Source organism: Molothrus aeneus, chromosome 3 (genome assembly GCF_037042795.1).
Source record: "Molothrus aeneus isolate 106 chromosome 3, BPBGC_Maene_1.0, whole genome shotgun sequence".
NCBI classification, from domain to species: Eukaryota; Metazoa; Chordata; class Aves; order Passeriformes; family Icteridae; genus Molothrus; species Molothrus aeneus.
The window spans coordinates 88943995-88963256 of NC_089648.1; the positions used below are offsets into that span (position 1 = coordinate 88943995).

Below are 19262 nucleotides of genomic sequence, written 5' to 3' on the forward strand. Positions count from 1 at the left end.
CTCAGCAGCTGAATGCATGTCTGTCAATTGTTTCTATGGCAGGGTAGCCCCTTCTGAGCTTGCCACCTTCATTGACACAGGTAAACTTGCTTGTTCCCTCGTTCCCGAGCCCTGTGGATTTAAGTTGATAGATTCTCAGCACTGAGGAGTTTTAGAGCTGTAGGACTGATTTAAAGAGAAAACAAGAAGCAGTCATATTTTTGAGGTTGTGCATCACTGTGTATTACTTCATTTTTATGTATGATTTCAGTCTACTCTTAGAATTTTAATTTTTTATGCTTGAATTTTGCACTAAAGCTTCAAAATACCAGCTATTGCAGTAGCATGTAGGCTTTATGACCTTAAAAAATTGCCTTTAAGTGTAGAGAACAGTATTCAGTCAAGATGCAAAAGATTCTGAAACAGTAGTTGTTTGAGACCAAATTAGTTTCTCAGTTATTCCCAATTTTTAAGTGTTTGTTCAGCTGTATGCCTGGCTGTATCAAAAACTGAGATGTGTTTCAAAGTCATGCTTTTTCTGCTGGGGTGTGAAATCAGTATTTCCTATGAATATAAGTTTGTAAAATACTGAGTCTATCAAAGATTTTGCTGCTTCAACTGCTGTCTCAATTTTAGACAGTGCAGTTGCCATAAATGTCAATTTTCTGGTCTTTTGGAGACGTGGCTGTGGTTTAAAAGTCCATGATAGGTTCCCTTCCAAGCATAAATTAGTTCTTCCATATTTTGCTGCTGCAGTTGTTTCAAGGTTATGAAGAGGATAATAGTGGCAGCAGTAAGGAATTAGGGCATTAGTCTTCTTTCAAGATAAGCTGCACATTTTCCTTTTGGGCTTTGGGCTATTCATTCTTTCTTTAAATGGGGAATGTGTTGCTTAAACAAGTCTTTTAAAATGTTAAAAATGTAATCTTTAAATGTGTATTGTTCTTGTAGAACTGTTTTTATTGGAGGACAGGATTATACTACTTCAACATTTTTAGTGTCATATTTTAGGTGTATGTGCAGATTAACAAAGCAGCAGAAGATGAAAACACAAAAAAGCTGGCTAAGGATTTCTTCAGAAAACTGGAGGAACATGATGAGCAGGCATTGTCAATTTGGAAGCAGTTTAGAGACCTCAGTATTGAGGAATACGTCCGGATTTATAAGGTACAAATCATCCAAATACTTTTTCTGTGTTGTTGGTAAAATGATTTCTTTCTCTATTGCTTCATCAACATAATTGACAGTGCACAGCACCTTTTCATGTAGGAGACTGCCAAGCAGTGGACTCACTTGGGATCAGAGATTGCTCTAAGGTTACCAGTTCATTTCCCTTAACTTTAAAACTTTAGAATGTTGTGAGGAAGCTGTTTCTCAGTATGCCAGGCTAAGCCTCATTCTGCTTGGGAAAAAGCACAGTAGCTGATTTCTCATCCAAGCAGGCTGTCACTACAGTTGCTGACATGCTAGATTCGTTTCATTTAATATAGTCCAGGTAATTGGCATTTAGACTAATTCTCCCTTCTCAGAAGTCCTGAAGCTCAAAGTGTGGTGCTAAACAGCCAGGCAAATTAGTGTTGAATAAATATTGCTTGGTTTTGCTTTATCTTTGAAGTCAGCAACAACCCACCAAATTTAAAAGTTTCCATGTAATAGATTTTATTAGAAGATGACCCTTTCACATTTCTGATCTAATGTTAAAATGGTGCTTATTAAATTGGGTGTAAGACATTACAGCAGCAGGAGTTCCCTGCAGGTGGAGTTGAGCTAATACACAGCTGTCTGTTGTACACTGTGATCTCATAAGTGGAGCCAGTGTCCACTGTTTCATGGGACATGTTTGTGCCACTGACCTAAAAATTAACCTTAAAAATTTTAAAGCAGTTTATAATCCAGATAATGTGGCTGTGCTTTAACTTCTTCCCTGAAGCATGTCACTGGAGCCAAGAAAGGACTCTTAAGATCTCCAAAGTAAGACACTTGATAATTCTTGTGGAAAGCTGGCCTCTGAAGGTAATTAGGTACTGGGCTGTATATGCAGCTGCATCTTGAAGGTCACCCATCACTAATCACATGATGACTGGTACAGCTAGGTCTTTCTCTCCCAATTTCAATTAAACTAAAAAGTTTAAAAACTGATGAACTGACCAGGTTTGATAGTTAAGGTCATCTTGTCTCCTCTGAATGTATCCTCAGACTTAATTTCTGTATGCTCAGCAATGTTTGTGAGCAGCTTTTACTTTTCAAAATTCCTTTAAGCATCCTTTTAAAATAGGGTTGGTTTCATGTCCAGGTAGCTCCTCTGCACCCCACTGGTTTCACCTTGAGCACAGCAAGGAAGAGACTTGCCTCAGAATTGTGTATGAATTGCTCTAACCAGTTTATGCCTGATTTCTCATGAATGTTACAGTGAACATCATATTCACCTCAGGGAGAGATTGATTCTAATGCAGAAATCGATTAAATCAAAATCCAAGCATCCTTTCCTTTTAACAATTAAGTGATATTTCCTGGAATAACATTAATCTTTGCACTATATCTGATCTGTGACCTATCATCTGAATGACAGAAAAATAATTAGCCTTGATCTTAACTATATTACCCTTCTTTGATATTCTTGTAACTTCTCAGCGTCTAGGAGTGCACTTTGATGAATATTCTGGAGAGTCATTTTACCAAGAGAAGGCCCAGGAAGTTCTGAAGATGTTGGAAGATAAAGGACTCCTTCAGAAAACAATGTATGAGCTCATTCAATCTGTTGGTGCACTTTATTTAACATCTCAGTTGCACTTCAGACAAGATAAGATGAGTGAGGTTTGTACATAACCTGAGGGGAAGAGTTTTCTTTATGTGGTTTTGGTAGCTGTTCTAGTAGAAGACCATCAGGATTGTGCAGTCACAGCTAAAATTTACATTTTACTTTTCTGTGACTAGCACAGAAGCCTGGCCTTGACAAATTGGGTACAATGACAGTGTTCAACTCCTAATGGTGTTTTAGGCTGTTGATTGGTTTGGTAGCTCTGTGTGCCATTTAATGAACAGAATGAGATGTCATCCTTACCTTGATGAAGTAGGTGCCTGGCTGAACTGGGATGGAAGCTGTAATCATGGAATGCATCAAAATGTGGGCAGGCTGCTCCCTGACATCAGCAGTGGTGACTGCAAACTTACAGGAACGGTCTTCAAAAAGGCTTAAAGGAGATGGTCATTCAAAGAAAAGGAATGAGACACTCTAGAGGGAAGGGGGCTTGTGGCAAGAGGCCTTGGCTTTGGCTCTGACCTCAGTCTTACCTGAATTTACCTGTGTAATGGCTTGCAGTGCCATCAGTATTTCCCCTTGACTTACAGAAAAGGGACAGGAGTTGTGGATCTCTCGGAGAAGAAAGACCTCTCGACAGTTTCCACCGTCATGCGCAGTGATGGGACATCTCTTTATATAACAAGGCAAGTAAGCCCATCTGTGCTCCCTGCCAGTCATTCTGCCAGGGAACTTCTGAACATCAGCACATTGATAACTGATGGCATGGATTATGAAGATTTTTATTTCTAGGATGGTTGTAAGTGAAACTAGTAATGTAACTATGATGGGATGAAAATGGCTTTTAAATACTTTTCCTCCCCCTAAGTAATGTTAGTAAATCTCCTCTTTGTATAAATTATAATACTTCCTCCAGCTACTAACTGAAAATGAAACTAGAATCTCTGGATCTAATAAATAGTTGCCAAATAATAAAGGTTTTAAAAGACCTTTGCTTAAAATGTTGGTTGATGGTGTGATACAGGAAAAAACTGCTTGTTCAGCCTTGCCTTCATTGACTCAGTGGACCACCAGTGCTGTAACATCAATTTTATTGCTGTTTTTCAGCCATCTCATCAGTATCCTAAAATTCCTCATGGGTATTTTAATATGGAAGCCTTAACAGTTTCTTTGTGCCAGGAATGTAAATAAATCTAGTGTCTAGCCCTCAGGGTAAACTGTACAGCTTTTCAAGGCAAGGGTATTAGAGAGATGCTACAGTCAATCCTGTGCATTAGGGAGCTGCTGAATCCCTTAGCCAAATGAAGACAAAGATGCCACAGCTGCATGCCCACAGATCAGCCAGGAATAAGCATAAGCACCTGATCTCCACAGGCCCAAAACCACTCAGCACAGTGGGCACTTTGTTCCCCTCTGGATGATTAGGATGAGTATCTGTCTATTCCTGTGAAGAAATAGATGTATGTGCATAGATACATATGTGTATGTGATATATATTGTGATAGATATACTTGTATTATGTATATGCTAAGTGTATTACTGAATAATTTAATCAATGTACATATGTATTGTACATGCACTATGCATCCCCCAGTAGCTGGAGGCCCCTGTGGTCTCTCCAGCAGTCAGCCTGGACCCTCTGATGCCAACAGTTCAGACTGCTCTGGGTGCCCCATCTCTGCAGGCACATATGGAGACTTCTGGGATACTTTGCCTGCTTGCTTGGCTATTTAGCTTGGTACTTGCTGTCAGTCATAGGAGGATGTGTGTGCCCTCACTCCAGCTGTTGGCTGAGACACCTTGTGACCCCTGGTCAGGCTCCAGCTGTTACTGCTTCATTTCACTCATGCCCAGTCCCCTCAGTCTCTGACACCACAGATGCACAGCCTACGTGAGCTGTAGTCCCCAGCTGCAGCTGCTGACCCTCCAAACATGTGTGCACACAGAGGAGAGAGCCCCCTCACCCCAGGAGAGTTTGAAATGGAGTTTCATGGAAAGACAGACTGTGCCGAAGAGGTGCAGGACAGAACTACACAAACATATAACCAGCAATCGATGTAAAAGCCACCCATCCCTGTTATGATCTTTTCTTATCTTTGGTTCCTCCCCTCAGCATTCCATAACAAGTCTTGTGCAATTGCAAATGCTTTTTTCAGATTGGAGTACAAGGCTGATGGTTCTCCTGGGACAGTCCTGTGTGCTTGTCTGTCTGTAGATGAGCTTTGTACCATTTAAGCTAAGGTTGAACATGGGTTCATTTTCCAGGAAAGGGTTGTTTCTCCCAGGTCCCAGCAGGCAGACAGACACTGGACTTACTCTGCTCAAAGAACAGTTTCCTCAGTAACTTTCTTAGGTAGTGGTTTAAAAAAAACATTTCAGACATGTTATCAGCAAAGTACACATGTCCTTTTTTATGTGTAAGGCATACATGGATCCTTCTTTTCAGGAAGTCCTCTCCCCTCCATAAAAAGCAGGTTATTTTTCTAAGAGGCAACTAGTGAGGTATGTCTGAGCAAAAGTCCAAATAGTTTCTCATTATCTCTTTCAGAGATCTTGCAGCTGCTATAGACAGAATGAATAAGCACAGCTGGGATACCATGATTTATGTGGTAAGTAATTCTGGATTCAGCACACACTTTGGTGCTGACTCTCTGCAGTAACCCAGGGGCCTCTGGCTTGCAACATGACTTTGGCACACAGTATTTTTGGCAGTAAAATGGATGCCCTTACTGCCCAGCAGCTGTGCTTCTGTGTGGCAGCATTCCTTGGTTCTGTTTCAGTACATGACCCCCAGAATGGCTGAAAAATACCTTTAAACTGAAAGAGAGTAGTTTTAGATTAGATATTAGGAAAAAATTGTCACTCTGAGGGTGCTGAGGCACAGGAACAGGTTGCCCAGAGAAGCTGTGGATGCCTCATCCCTTGAAGTGTTCAAGGCTAGGCTGGATGGTGCTCTGAGCAAGGTGGTACAGTGGGAGACACCCTTTCCTGTTGTTGTTCTATTTCTGGAGTCCCATACCGTTGTTATCAGATTTCTAAAGTCCATACCTCCTTGGTGTGTTCTTATGGCTGCAGATCTTCACAGCAGACTCCTTCTTCTGCATCTTGTTCTCTCTCAGTTCAGGGCTCCTCCAAGGCTCTCCCTGACATTCTAACCCACCCCCTTTTATCCCAGTTATCTTCATTGGTCACAGCTGCAGCCCATCAAGGACAACCGGGACCTCCCAGGGCAAAGCCTATATACAGATATTCAAATACATTTCCTCTACTATACTTCCCCACAACAGGAGGGTTGGAACAAGATGATCTAAGGTACCTTCCAACCCAAGCCTTTGTATGATTTTATGGAAATTAGCTCTGGAGTTATTCTCTACTCATTGCAATTAGTTTGAAAGGAGCTCTTACTTGATTTGACATTTTATTTTCTTTATAGATGTTGTAATTAATAATTAAACAAACCAGAAAAAGATGTTACTATTATAAAGGGTTTTAAAATGTTAATTTAGAAATTAATGGTCTAAAATGAAACTAAGTCTACTCTGAAGTCCTGATATCTTATCTGAAATGTATGTTTTTATGGCTTTGAACAATGCCTTAGTTTCATTATGTAGAAATTGCAGATAAAGTACTACTTAATCAATCTGGATGAAGCAGTTGTAGACAGGGAATCTTTTTATATTTATTGGTTTCATTATTTTGCTTTTTCACAATTCTAGCAGTATCAGTAATGGATATGAATAGCAGGACTGTCTCCTTACTTCTCTGAAACTGTTTTTGATCTCATATTAGCAAGAAAATATCATGTGATGCTTTTAAATCTTCTTTTTCTCAGATTTAGAAAAAAAATTACAAAAGCCATGTTCTTTTCTATCAAGTCCAGAATTAGTAACATGTGGAAAAAAAATCTGTATGTGGTCATGTTTGGTAATGTCCTTGTACCTTCTCTGTAGAGCTTTTTCAAAAGTCATTATAATGTGACACATAACAAGATGCAGGGAGAGAGATCAGTAAGCAGAACATTAAATACACATTGTAAGTGCAACTTCTAGTTAAATCACATTCCTCCTTTTAGCTTCAGTCTTCAGGAAGTTTCCTGTAGCTTGCCATTCTTACATGTTGTCGTAGAACAGGGAATTTTTGGTTATTCTGGGAGGAAATAGTGTGATTTTGATGGGAGCTCTTCTGCCCCTGCTGGCTGGAACAGTGAGTCCATCAGCATCCAAGGGCAGTGTGGCTGTGAAAGTGCAATGCTTTAGATGTTAAGGATGCTTCCTGTCTGGTTCACGTGGGTGGGCAGTTATGTGTTTGGTGTTCCAGGAGGTAGCAGGGACCAAGGGAGAAAGAACAATTAGAAAATTTTGTCCACTTTGCACAAATCAGGATGTCAGCTGAACTTTCAGCTAATGGCATGAGCAAGTATATGAACAAGAGTCTTGAGCAGACTGCTGCTGTAGTTGAACTCCAGTCACTGTTTAATTCCTTGCCTGGGCTTCCCTGGTCTCCTCTCAGTCCAAAGAGAAACACAGCACAGCCAGAGTGTGATGTGACTCGTGTCCATCACAGCCAATGTCTCATCCAAGTGGGAAATGACAGATTAGACTGTCCTGTCCTCTCAGCCTTGCTCAAGTTGTATGGTTTTCAGAGGACATGATTAGTATTTTTATAATTTCTGACTTTCTGAGGACTGAGAAAGTGGGTTATTAAAAAAAAGAGTGAAACAAACTTTTAGGAGACTCTTGTGGGACAGACAGCCTGGTGAGGGCACTGGCAGCCTTGCTGAGCTTTGCTGCTGTTTTGTGGCACTGCTTTGTAGTGAGTTAGGACTTTACTCAGTGTTACCAGGGGCGGGAGGACTTCATGGGATTAAATGAGCATGTTAATGATTTTAGTCTTTAATAATTAAATACAAACATATTTCAGAATGCTCATCTTGTTACAAGAAAATTATTTAGAGACTCTAGAGTCTTATTTCACAAGATCGTCTTATTTTCATCAGATGGACTTCTTCAGAAGAACATTAAATGGGTTTACTACTTGTAATGCTGTAAATCAGTGCATTCACCAGTTTAGGTTTTAAAAAAATCTTACTTATTTCATAAAAAGGCAGTGGTACGAGGCAAATATTCAAAACATCTTAAAACGTGTGGCGTGGTATGAAAGGGGTACTTAAGATTCCATTGAATGTTGCACTCAAGAAGGAGATGAAAATGCTTTTAGAAATAAAGAATTAAATATAATCCATGCTGTCAGACTGCAGACTTCTACCTTAAAGCCAGCCACTTAATGAGAGAGGTCTGGCTTTGTGCAGAGATGCACATCATCTGTAAGGTGCATGCAAAAGGACTTGGAAAGCCTTGTTTGAAGCACCAGCCACTGCTGAACATTGATCAGCTGTCCCTTTACCAGCCTTGCTTGTGAGTCAGCATGGAGAGGTGATTCCCAGGAGCAGAGCAGGTTATGAGGAGCTAGGAGAGAGGAGGCAGGTGCTTATACAGGGGTAGTTGAGAAGGAACACAAGCATTTCACTCCTTGTCCCAGAACAGCAAACAAATGAGAAATAGTGATTATTTGGTTATCTCTGCACTGTTTTATAAGGAGGGATAAAAAGGGGTCTGAGTGAGGTAGTCAAAACAATTAGGAAGGAAAATGAACCTCAGAGCAGCAGCAGCTGTAGCTAGAAACACATGTGAAGGCTGTTGTTAAACATAACATACAGTCAGAAATAACTTCAATTTGTATGAGAGTGTAACTGAAAGTGGAAGAGAGAACAAGATGCATCACTGTCATGAAATTGTGATCATTTTTACATTTTTTTGAATTATGTATCTGCCTTATGATGTAAAACTACAAATCATGCTGGGGACAATAGAAACTATTGGGTTCTGGAAGCAGACAGCCAAAGAGGAGTTCTGTTTCTAAGCCAAAGGACCCTTGGAGTTTGGTGATATAACCCAGGGGTATAACAAGAGCAGCAAGGTTCTGAAATGAAAATGGAGATATTTTGTTTGATGGGCAGCTCTCAGATCATGAGAAATTACAGAACATTGTTTCCTTTCACTTAATGTCTTTGCCTTCATGACCTGAGAATAATAATTTCTGAAAAGGTAGATTTCTTTTTCTAACATAATTCAAAATCCCATTGCCATAGATTCCAGCTGTCACAATTTTCAAGTCTTGCTTGTCTTCATGAGTCTTAATTTTGCTTGCAATGATTTACTGGCATTGTGGTAGTGTGTGTTAAAAGCTACTGCTTATCAGACTTGTAGTGTTTTCTGATATGCATCAATTCTATTCCTTAGACAGATAAAAGCCAAAGTAATCACTTTCAACATTTATTCCAAATACTGAAGCTCATGGGCTATGACTGGGCAGAAAGGTATGTACTTAAAAATCATAATTATATACTGGTTTTGGTGGTTAATTTCTTTTTCCTCAAGAATGTATATAATATGTACATTGGGATTTCAGTTGAGTGCTCTTTTGAGGAGAGTCTCCTGATGGTGTCCATCCACCACTATGCTATAGCACACATCATGTAGGCATTTTGGATGAAACTAAGCTACAAGATGTGATGCTGGTGTGCAAGTAATGGACTCCAGAGTACAAGCAGACATTTTGCCTGTAGAACCCAACTAGTACTAGTCCAACAGAGAAACAAACCCTTAGAAATATGTGCAGTGTGGGCCTCAGGTCCTTATCAGCAGCCTTTTCATTCTGTATGTCCACTCCTGCCGGTCTGATTTATTTGTGGATGGAGTCATTGCTGTGTGTTTTGGATGTGAAAAACAGCCCTGTCTCTCATTTAACAGGTTTTTCATAACTGCCTGATGTGAAAAAGGGAAACTATTTTTAAGAGACTTCATGGCATAGCTTCTGGGATATTGTGTGGTCAGAAATTATTACCTCTTAAAGTATTTTATTTTAGCAGAGATCAGAATCTGAGTTTGTGAATCATGCTTCAGGCTTGAAGTATCTATTGCAGGGAAGTGTATCCCTGCTGTTATTCATTGTAATTACCAGTCTTGTTAGTAATCTGAGCAAAGGTCAGTAATGGATCTCCAGACTAAATCATATTCCTCTCTGCCAGACTGCATGTCTTTTGTGGTTATATATAGGGTTTAAGCCTTCAGGAATACCAACCTGCCCCCTTTCACAGTGCTTCAAGTTGTGCTAAAATTACCTTAGATTCTGAATCAAGAATAATGCTTGGGATTATTACGAGCAGAAACAGTGAATGCTTTATTATTAGCAATGATTAATTATACTGTTAGCTTAATGTGGCCACAATAGAATTATTATGACTCCTTTTCTAATTATATTAAGAGATCTCTGTTGCCACAGTAATTTGATCTGTCTACATCCTGCCTCTCCTCAATTTATTGCAGTTTATTGCATTGAGGCTTCTGTACTAAAGCTAGTAGCAAGAGATTCCTGAGAGCACACAAATGACCAGGCTATCATAACTCTGATCATAATTTTCCCATTATATAATAAGTATGGAGCTTGGTTGCTGAAATGAGAGTTACTGATTATATCACTGAGCTTCCCACGTTGGAGTGTTATTTATTCAGCTGTTATTGCTCTTTCCTGGTAGAGAATCCAGCTCTGAAAAAACACTGCAAATGTTTCTCTCTATTGAAATATAATTTTGATCCTGCTGCTTCTCAACACAGGTGCCAGCATGTGTCTTTTGGTCTAGTTCAAGGAATGAAGACTCGGAGAGGAGAAGTAGTTTTTCTGGAAGATGTTTTAAATGAAGTTCGCTCAAGGATGTTGCAAAACATGACTTCCACAAAAAGTTAGCTATTTCAGGTCTTACTGGCTTCTTTTGATGTTCTGTGTTGATCACATTGTCTCATCTTTTCCACCCTTCACTTCTCCCTGTATTGCACTAATCACAGTAATATGCTCCTTTCCTTTCTTTTTGTACTAACCATCATATAAGCAACATTACAATAATTCTTTGCAACTCTGTGAACTCCCCCAAATTGCAGATTTACAAATTCTAAAATTCAGTGAAATTATTTTATCATGCCCTGAGAAGGAAGGTACCTGCCTTTTGGGGACAATTGTTTTTTTCTGGAGGGACAAATTAGTCAGTAGTAGATTTGGGGCTGGAGTTGAGGGATCAGTCAGATTTCATCCAAAGGATGTATAGCTCTGGCAATTTTCTCTGGCAGGAGTGACCCTCGCTTGCCTGCCGCTGCTGCCTTGTGACCCTGCCGGCCTCGTGGCTGTTCCCGAGTTGCCAGGGAGGTCACTGCTCTGCCCCAGATTGTGCTGAAGGGGGGGTTTGCCTGCACCTCACTGGGCTGTGGCTCCAGGATCGTTTCCTCCTGATGCACTACAGATCCAAGCAGTTCCCAGTGAAATGCTGCCCCCTCTTGTGCTCTCTGGGGTTAGGTGCTGGATTGAGCCAGCGATCTGATCAGCTTAAGTAGTATGCATCTTCCTTGCTCTGCCTCCTCAGCTTTTTTGAAACAGACGATTTTCCTTGTAAAATGGACAAGGAGGTGGTGTCCCTGCACGTGGCAGGGGGTTTGGACTGGATGATCTTTAAAGGTCTCTTCCAACCCAAAGCATTCTGTGATTCTCCCAATTCAGATTCCCTCAGCATAGTCAGTTTAGGTATTTACAGTGGATGGCATGAATACTCCCTAAATGTACATCCAAATGATCCATTAGCCATTGGAACAACTTTTTTTGTTTATGCATCTTGTTATCACTTTGAGCTATTTATCAGTTTTTCAACAAAATCTGCATTTCCCTGATCTTGGAGATTGGCTGTCATAATTGTGAAAAAGAATTCAGTGTAGCCTGCATAGTCTGTCATAATGCACCCTCCTCACTTCAAAATCTGTGTCACACATACAAGGGGAAGTGGGAAAAAGCCCATGTGAAACAGCTGTTTTCAGCTTTCCATATTGCTAGTTTACAGTTATGGAAGATCTGCCTGCTCTTTTTTTGGCATCTCCAAGTCTGAGCAGGAGTCATTATGGTGCTGCAGACTTAGCAATGTTTTTCTGTTTCTCTTCAGCAACCAAAGAGACCCAAGATCCTGTGGAGACAGCAGAGAAGGTTGGTCTTGCAGCACTCATAATTCAGGTGAGTCTGAGCTGCCTGACGAGGTGTCTGCAGTGTCTGTGAGAAGTTGCAAACTGAGATGAAGAGCTGTGTCTGGGTGACATCAATTTATTGTTCCAGGACTTCCGGGGCCTTCTGTCATCTGATTACCAGTTTAGCTGGGAGCGAGCTCTCCAGAGTCGGGGAGATACAGGGGTGTTCTTGCAGTACACCCATGCCAGACTCCATAGGTAAGAGGAGCATTTCTGCACAGCACAGTCTGACATGAATTTTAACCTTATTAACTTTCTGCTTTGCTAAGTAGTAATGCTAACTCCTTAAATATGACACATGTTCACTTTTTCAGCAGAAGTGTGAGTTTAAGATAGAAATCATTGAGACTTCCCAGAAGATCAGGCCAATTAATTTTAAATTTTCTACCTCATTTCCATGGAACTGAACTAACTGTTCATGTAGTTTCTCAGTTCTAGGAACAGCTTCTCTGTGGTTGGTGTCACTGATGAGGAATGGTTGCCTAGAACTAACGAAACTGATGTGAAAGCCAAAATGCCCACACTTGTAAAACACACCACATCACAGAACCTGGATGTTTTTGCTACCCACAGTAACTAATGGATTATTTTTAACATTGTTATTCCCCCACTGTTGATAGCTGAGATTAAAAGGAGATCCCTTCCTGTTGACTCAGGTCAAACACTTATTTAATTATTTTTTTAAGAGTTTCAGAAGAGTCCATGTTGAACAGTTTTATCAGTTATACTGAACTGCCAGAGCAGACCTCAATATGTGTTTTCATGTATGATTCCTTCCTGGGTGAGACCAAAGGTGTGAGGCAATGGTAGCAGGACATGGTGTTCAGAGAGAACGTGCAAGCCTGATCCTTTTCTCTGGTCTGTTCTTCGTGTACTCCCTTGTCATGTATTGGTGGTTCCAAGGTACCGTAGTGGGGGATTGTCTACCTCCCTAGTCCTTTTAGCTTCTGGACCTGTTGTCCATGCATATGTCTAATCCTGTTAACTGAATGGCCAGCACACATTTTTCATTTTTTTTAAGTCAGCAAATCTGTTTCAGTGCTCCATTCAGCTTGAGCTGAGCCTACTCTGTTTCCTTAAAAACACAGATTACTGTGGTTTTTTCTGTTCAGCATTGCTAAGAGGTGGTTTTCATCCAACATTTGTTTTCCATTCTTATGTTTTAGTTTAGAACAGATGCATGGGAATGCAGAGCTAACTGATGTGAATGTGTCATGCTTGCAAGAGCCAGATGCCATCTCTGTTCTTCAGCATCTTCTCAGGTTTGTCTAGTTTTCTTTCCAAATTCCATTTCCCTTCAAATAAATATCTTGATATGCCACTGACCTTTTGAGAGGGCACAGACTGTATGATTGTAAGAAAAAATGGCTTGTTTGAGGCAATGGCTTGCCTTTTGTGCCACATGGATTGCAGCATTTGAAATGTTCACGGTTTTAGAAGCCATATGATGGAAAAAGCAGTATTTGGAACATACTTGGTGTACATGAGCCTCCTAATTATTCTTGTCTTCACAAAAGTGTACTCAGCTCTGTATAAATATTAGCTGCAGATCTGCTTGGTCCCTCATGTTCTGTTTTTGTCATGTGAGGAGAGGTGGTAAGGTACATGGAGTATATGTGTGCACATTTGGGGGCTCAGCATCCTTCAGAGCTACTGAACATGCACAACTGGTACCTGTTAATAACAGTGGTGTTCTCCATTAATTCAGTCTTAAGGTTGAGCAGATTCTGTTTTCACTAGTTCATAGATGTGTAATTAAACTATGGAGATGAGGGAGTTGTCAGTGTTGCACAGCCTGTGATGGAGTCAGAAACAACTGAAGCTTTCAGAGTTCCTACTGAGAATTCCTGTATACTGCATTGCACACTGTGCAGTGCCAGCAAGAACTTTTTTGACCCTACTAAGACCTTCCTGAGGCCACCTGTCTAAAATTAGGACTTCCAAAAGTCATGCCAGTGCACCAGGTGGCTCCTTTGACCTGCAGGTGTGGGCTGCAGAGCCCTGCCATGAACTGTGACAGCCTCCAGAGGCCTGCCTGCAGCCCATCGTTTGCTGCACGCTCTCTTGAGCAACAGCAGGACCAGCCAGCTCTTAGCAAGACCAGCAGTGTCTTATTTATGCAGTTCCATTGTATTTCACAGAAAACATGTGAGCTGTTCCTTGGGACTTTTTTGTACTCTTATGTATCTGCTGAGCTGTTGTTACCACTGTGTGATCCCCAGTTCTGCAGCTTGTCTTAAAGAATGGAAAATTCCATGGCGGTTCAGCTTGGACATGCTGGCAGGGATGGGCCTGGGAGCTGAGCAGAGACAGGAAATCCAGTCCCCACTCTGAATTTGAAATCTCTTCAGCCCTGGAGGTGTTGGTACCTTCTTGCAGGCTGTGAAAAAGGACAGCAAAACACACAAAGAAAAAACATAGCTGTCATGACTGCCTGTACTACCCTGTTTAATACTGGCTTACAAAGTCAAGTGTATTGTGTAAGTTATGTAGGATGACCCTGCTTGCAGCAATCCGTGAGTCTCTGGGCTTTGTATGGGTCCAATCCGGCTTGCTCGAACCCAGGCCCACACGGACTGGCATGGACAGTAAAAGACGAGAAGCGCTCTTCTCCTCGTGGGGACGAGAGTCCTGTTTATTGGCTTGGGAGGGGACGCTCTGCTGGCAGCGACCACCCAGGTAGAAAAGAGGGTGTGGCACCCTTGCAGGGGAGTTTTATACCCAAGGGATGGGGGTAGGGAAAGAGGACCGCGGCCAATGGGATACACTTGGGGAAGGATGAGGGGAGGGGTGACCAAGGACCAGACCACCAGGGGATATAGAAAGGGGCGTGCATAGGGGAGAGACCATGTAATGGGAAAGGGGGAATAACAATCTCTGTGACCTAACATACTCAGTACAAATTTTCCATCACCCAGTGCAAAACAACAACTAAATAAACTATTTAGTGCAATACAACACCTGCTTGAGCAGGGAGGTTGGACCAGATCACCCATTGTGGTCTTTTCTAACTTGAACCATTATTCTGTGTGATTCTGTATTCCAGGATTTGTCTTTTTCTAATGTTGCAAGATTCCTTTTATCTATTTAAAATGCTAAGCTGCATTTATTAAAGGCAATGTCCTCTAAGGGACTATTTTGACTTCCTTGGTTATTTAACACATTTTTTGCTCCTAGAAACGTACAATTAGTGTTAAGATGTAAAACCAGACATAATGTTCCAGGAACAAATATAGCTCTTGTGTTTGCTATAGCCTGCCTCCCTGAGCTGTTTGCATGATGAGGAGCAGAAGCAATCTCCTTCAATAATAAGTGAACAAGGAAGGAATAATCAGTTGTGTGCTAATGACATGGCTTAGGTCTGCTTCAGAAGATTAGTTTTGCTAATTCTACAGCTGTGGTTGTGTGCTTGTTCTGACTTCAGCAAGTCTGATGAGCCTTCTATCTGAGTACACCTTGTACCACTGCAGCACCAAACAATCCTTTCCTTCCTTCACAGGTATGACGAGGTCCTGTACAGATCTTCTCAGGATCTGCAACCCAAGCACATTGTCAGCTACCTCCTCACACTGAGGTAAGGTGTTTGCTGATACTGGCCATGTCTCCAGTGAGGACAGGTCTTCCTGAGCTGGCTCTGCAGCCCTCACATCTGCACTGCTTTGAAGAGTAAAAATAGTGGGAAGATGCAAATTTGTGGCACAGTTTCCCTGCAGCAGGAAATATATAAAGTAGGATAGCAAATAATGTAATAAATAGTTGAGATTAAGGCTGGAGCCAGGATCCTTCTGAGAAACTTAACAGCTTTTAAGAAAAAATAATCATTTGGCTGAAACACAGTATCTGAACCCAAAATCATGCTGGACTAATGATGTCTTAAGGAGCAGATTTTAGCTGATAACATCCTCTCAATATCAACATTTCAGCTAGGAAATTTTATCCAAACCACTTTTAACTACTATCTCAGCCCGTGAACAAAGCTTGTTATTAGTGTAAGCCATACTGTGGATCTGATTCCCAGAGGGAGTGGACAGCGCCATGAAATGCTGGTGTCGGCTTGGTGGAGGAATCTGTAGAGCCTGTGGATAGGGAAGGCTTTAACAAGTTAAGGAAAATTGTGCAAAGAATCATGCATCTTGGGAATGATAGGATAGGCTCTCAAGGATCTTCCCAGATCAGTCTTGAGACTGTTCTGTGCGTTTTTTGGGGGCAGAGAGGGCAGGGAGTGGGAAGGTATGTGTGAAGCAGGGAGATGGTTTTTTTGGGGTTATTTTAGGAGAATGGAGTTGTCAGGGCATACCATCAACACCATGCAGGCTACAGAAAACCATGCCCTCCTTCAGCCAGGTGAAGAGGCTGTTGGAAATCAGCCCGTGGCATGCTGCAGTTGTGGGTAGCTCTTCCAGTTCTGCTGCTTTCTGTAGCCCACAGCGCTGCTGCGTTTGTCAAGTGCCTTGCTCCTTCTCACCATTCTCCCATGTTTTCCCTTGCAGCCACCTGGCAGCCGTGGCACACAAAACCCTCCCCGTGAAAGGCAGCGCCCCCGCCGTGGCACAGGTGCGGCACAGCGGGGTTGGGGGCTGGAGCCTGGGGGGCGGCCCCAGGCTGCTCCCCTTCCTGGAGGAAGGATGCATCAGGGCTTTGCCAGCCCAGCCGTGTCACCACTGGGGGGAATACGAGCCCGCAGGCGGAGGAGCCAACAGCCAGGCTCTCCCGTGGGCGGAACTGCTTAGGGAAGGCAGGGATTGCTGTTCACAGTTGTGCCTTCGGGAAAGGGCTGCTCTGCTTGATCCTCCAAAAACACAACACTCCCTAAGGACAACTGCTCTAGACTCAGGCAAACACCTTGTCATCACCTTTCCTTCTAAATGTTTTAAGAGTAAACATTTGACCATTTAACTTGCTCGTTGACTTGTGATAGTTTCCTTTAGTGGTTATGTGGGAAGATAAAGAATTAGGAGAGAACTGAATCTGTCTCCTCCCTCTTGCCACCTACATAACCCAAGTTGTCGGTAATGCCTTTCTAGCTAAAGCACAGAGGCTGACAACTGTTAATGTGCTATTCCAAATAAATGCAAATTCTTTTTACTGATCTCCCAGGCAATGTTTGACCTCCTAACAACTCAGTAAATGATATATTAATTACACTGCCTCTCTTATTTTCTTTCATCTATTTCAAAAGAAATTACCTATTTGGTTTTCATAGATCACATTTAAGTGTTGAGTTGTGCTGTGGGGGAAAAACAGTCCATGGAATTGGTGAAGCTGCAGTCTGTATTTGAGCTTTGATACTGTAGGCATTCATTCCTTTGCATCAAACTTCAAGGAAAACCTCAGTTCCTTATCCTGTAAATAAAAATAAGCATCTTGCAATGTGACAGCTTTCAAGAGCTATGATTTTTGGAGCAAGCTTGATAGAGCCCTTCCCAAACAGCCAGCTGTGTAACAGCCAAGACATGGACGAGGGAGAGTGAAATTTCCAAAGCAGCCCATAGTTGCCTGACAGCCTGTCACTCAGGCACAGCGAGGGGAGGGATTCCAGCGGTATCCTCCGGCTATACTAGCCGCTGGTGCATGAAAGATGTTCAGCTTTTAGTCATTGCATTCTTGTTCATGCATCTCTGCTTGCTCTGCCTCCAGGGCTGGGCTGGGCATTCCTTTCCACCTTCCTTTGACAAAGTGTTCCTCTGTTGACAGTGCAATGGGCTGCCAACAGCTGGTGTGAATTTGGCAGCATTGGCATGTTCCTCAATACCCAGGTTTTGTGTAGATCCGAGTCCCACTGTGGGCTGAGACTGCACAGGAACAGGCTGCATACGGTGTTCTCACCTCGGCATCTAACTGCTGTCCCAAGAACCACATCCTATTCTCTAGCACTACCCTAAAAGGACTTTGTTTGTTTTCCAGGCACGGCTCTGTCTCTTCCACGCAGCACGCTCAGTTCTTGCCAATGGAATGAAACTTCTTGGCATTACACCCGTAACTCAAATGTAACGAAGCCATATCCCATGTCAAGTCATATCTCATAGTAAAATGATTTTTTCCACAATAATATGGATCGTCTCCTGTGTGTCACTGCTGCTGCAGGCTGGAAGCTCCATCTGTGCTGGCAGGTTTGTGTTCTCCATGCTACCAGCAGGTGTGGCACAGTCATTTGCAGGGGCAAGGCTATCGCACTCATTCTCTTCAGACCTTTGGTGGCAGCAGTGTATTTAAGACACTACTCTACCTGGAATTTCCCATGAAAGAGAACTGCTGTGTATTTGCCATGTAAATATCACATCCTTTTAGTAGAGGAAGTGGTATTAACTGTGCTGCCCTAAGCAAAGTTCTCCACTCCCTGTGTACCAAGGCCTAATGGCACAATGGCTTCAAGTTCTCTGTCTGTTGTAACAGAAGGAGTTACTCAGACCCTGCAGAGCCCTTTTCCTGGGTGTTGTGCTGCATTCCACCTTCAGGAACCTCAGCCAAGCCCAACTGCCAGCTGTCACACCCTGCTCCTCAGCCCTTCCTCAGACCCACTGATGTGATGGCTGGCACGAAGAGACTGCTGCCCAGCTGGTGGAACAGGAAGCACAGTGTTCCCTTCAGCACTGTGCACACAGCCAGACGTGGCAGGTGCTGCTTGGCACCCCTCAGCCTCACACTGCTGTAGAGAGGTGGAGCAGCACCTGTGAGGTCCTGCAGGTGCCTGGCAATACCTTCCACCATGGAAGCCTTGACTCCCAAGAGCAACACTGTAGTGGAACACTTGGCCAAAGGCAGAGGGGACCATCCTCTCCCACTGGAAGAGAATTTAGGCATGATTGTTACTGCTGTGTTCAACATGCCCCACTTTCGAGTAAAACAATTCCTGTTTGAAGAAATATAGCCAAGAGCATGAAATTGGTCGCATTTCAACTCCACTGTGAATGTCAAGTTGCCCAAATGCGCCAGGGTCTGTTCTCCCTCAACGTAAAGTTGAAATATCTGGAAGGCCTCAGAAGATGAGGAAGGAGGTTGAAGTTGCACAGTTGGCACTGATAAATTAAAAGTTAACATGCATTACAGGAGCCCTTTTTGAGCATCTGTATGCAGAGAGGTTGAGAGAGAAAAGATCTTCTAGACAGAAACTTCATTTACACTTAAGCCAGAGGTACAGGAACAAGTAAAAACTTTCCCCTATGCTATGCATAGAGGATCCCTATAACACCTACAGCTGAATTTAAAAAACACTTAAAGAGTAAAAGGAAAGTCACAGCTTCAGAGTCTTTCATCTGACTTTAAACCAAACAAGAAGGGCTACCTCTAGTCACTCTGAGGTAGGTAATGCTCAAAGCAGGGGTATTCCCTGTAGAGTTGCATCATCTTGTGCTTAGTGCCTAGAAGAAGAACTCTTCCTGTCATTAATCAAACTGCAATTGCCAAGTATC

The 19262-nt window shown here is 42.4% G+C and overlaps 1 protein-coding gene across 3 annotated transcripts in view; it reads left to right on the forward strand.

Moving 5' to 3' along the window:
* RARS2 (arginyl-tRNA synthetase 2, mitochondrial) overlaps window positions 1–17902 on the forward strand; it is a 30477-nt gene extending 12575 nt beyond the window's left edge. For 2 of the 3 annotated variants that reach the window (XM_066547343.1, XM_066547344.1), the window contains exons 9-19: window positions 991–1146; window positions 2611–2717; window positions 3328–3423; window positions 5286–5346; window positions 9037–9113; window positions 10411–10535; window positions 11775–11842; window positions 11942–12051; window positions 13020–13115; window positions 15353–15427; window positions 16344–17902. In XM_066547343.1, coding sequence (XP_066403440.1) covers window positions 991–1146; window positions 2611–2717; window positions 3328–3423; window positions 5286–5346; window positions 9037–9113; window positions 10411–10535; window positions 11775–11842; window positions 11942–12051; window positions 13020–13115; window positions 15353–15427; window positions 16344–16749 — 1377 coding nt within the window. In that variant the 3' untranslated portion in view covers window positions 16750–17902. The remainder of the gene's footprint in view (window positions 1–990; window positions 1147–2610; window positions 2718–3327; window positions 3424–5285; window positions 5347–9036; window positions 9114–10410; window positions 10536–11774; window positions 11843–11941; window positions 12052–13019; window positions 13116–15352; window positions 15428–16343) is intronic. The other variant, XM_066547345.1, reaches the window with a different exon arrangement.
* Window positions 17903–19262: the final 1360 nt, after the last annotated feature.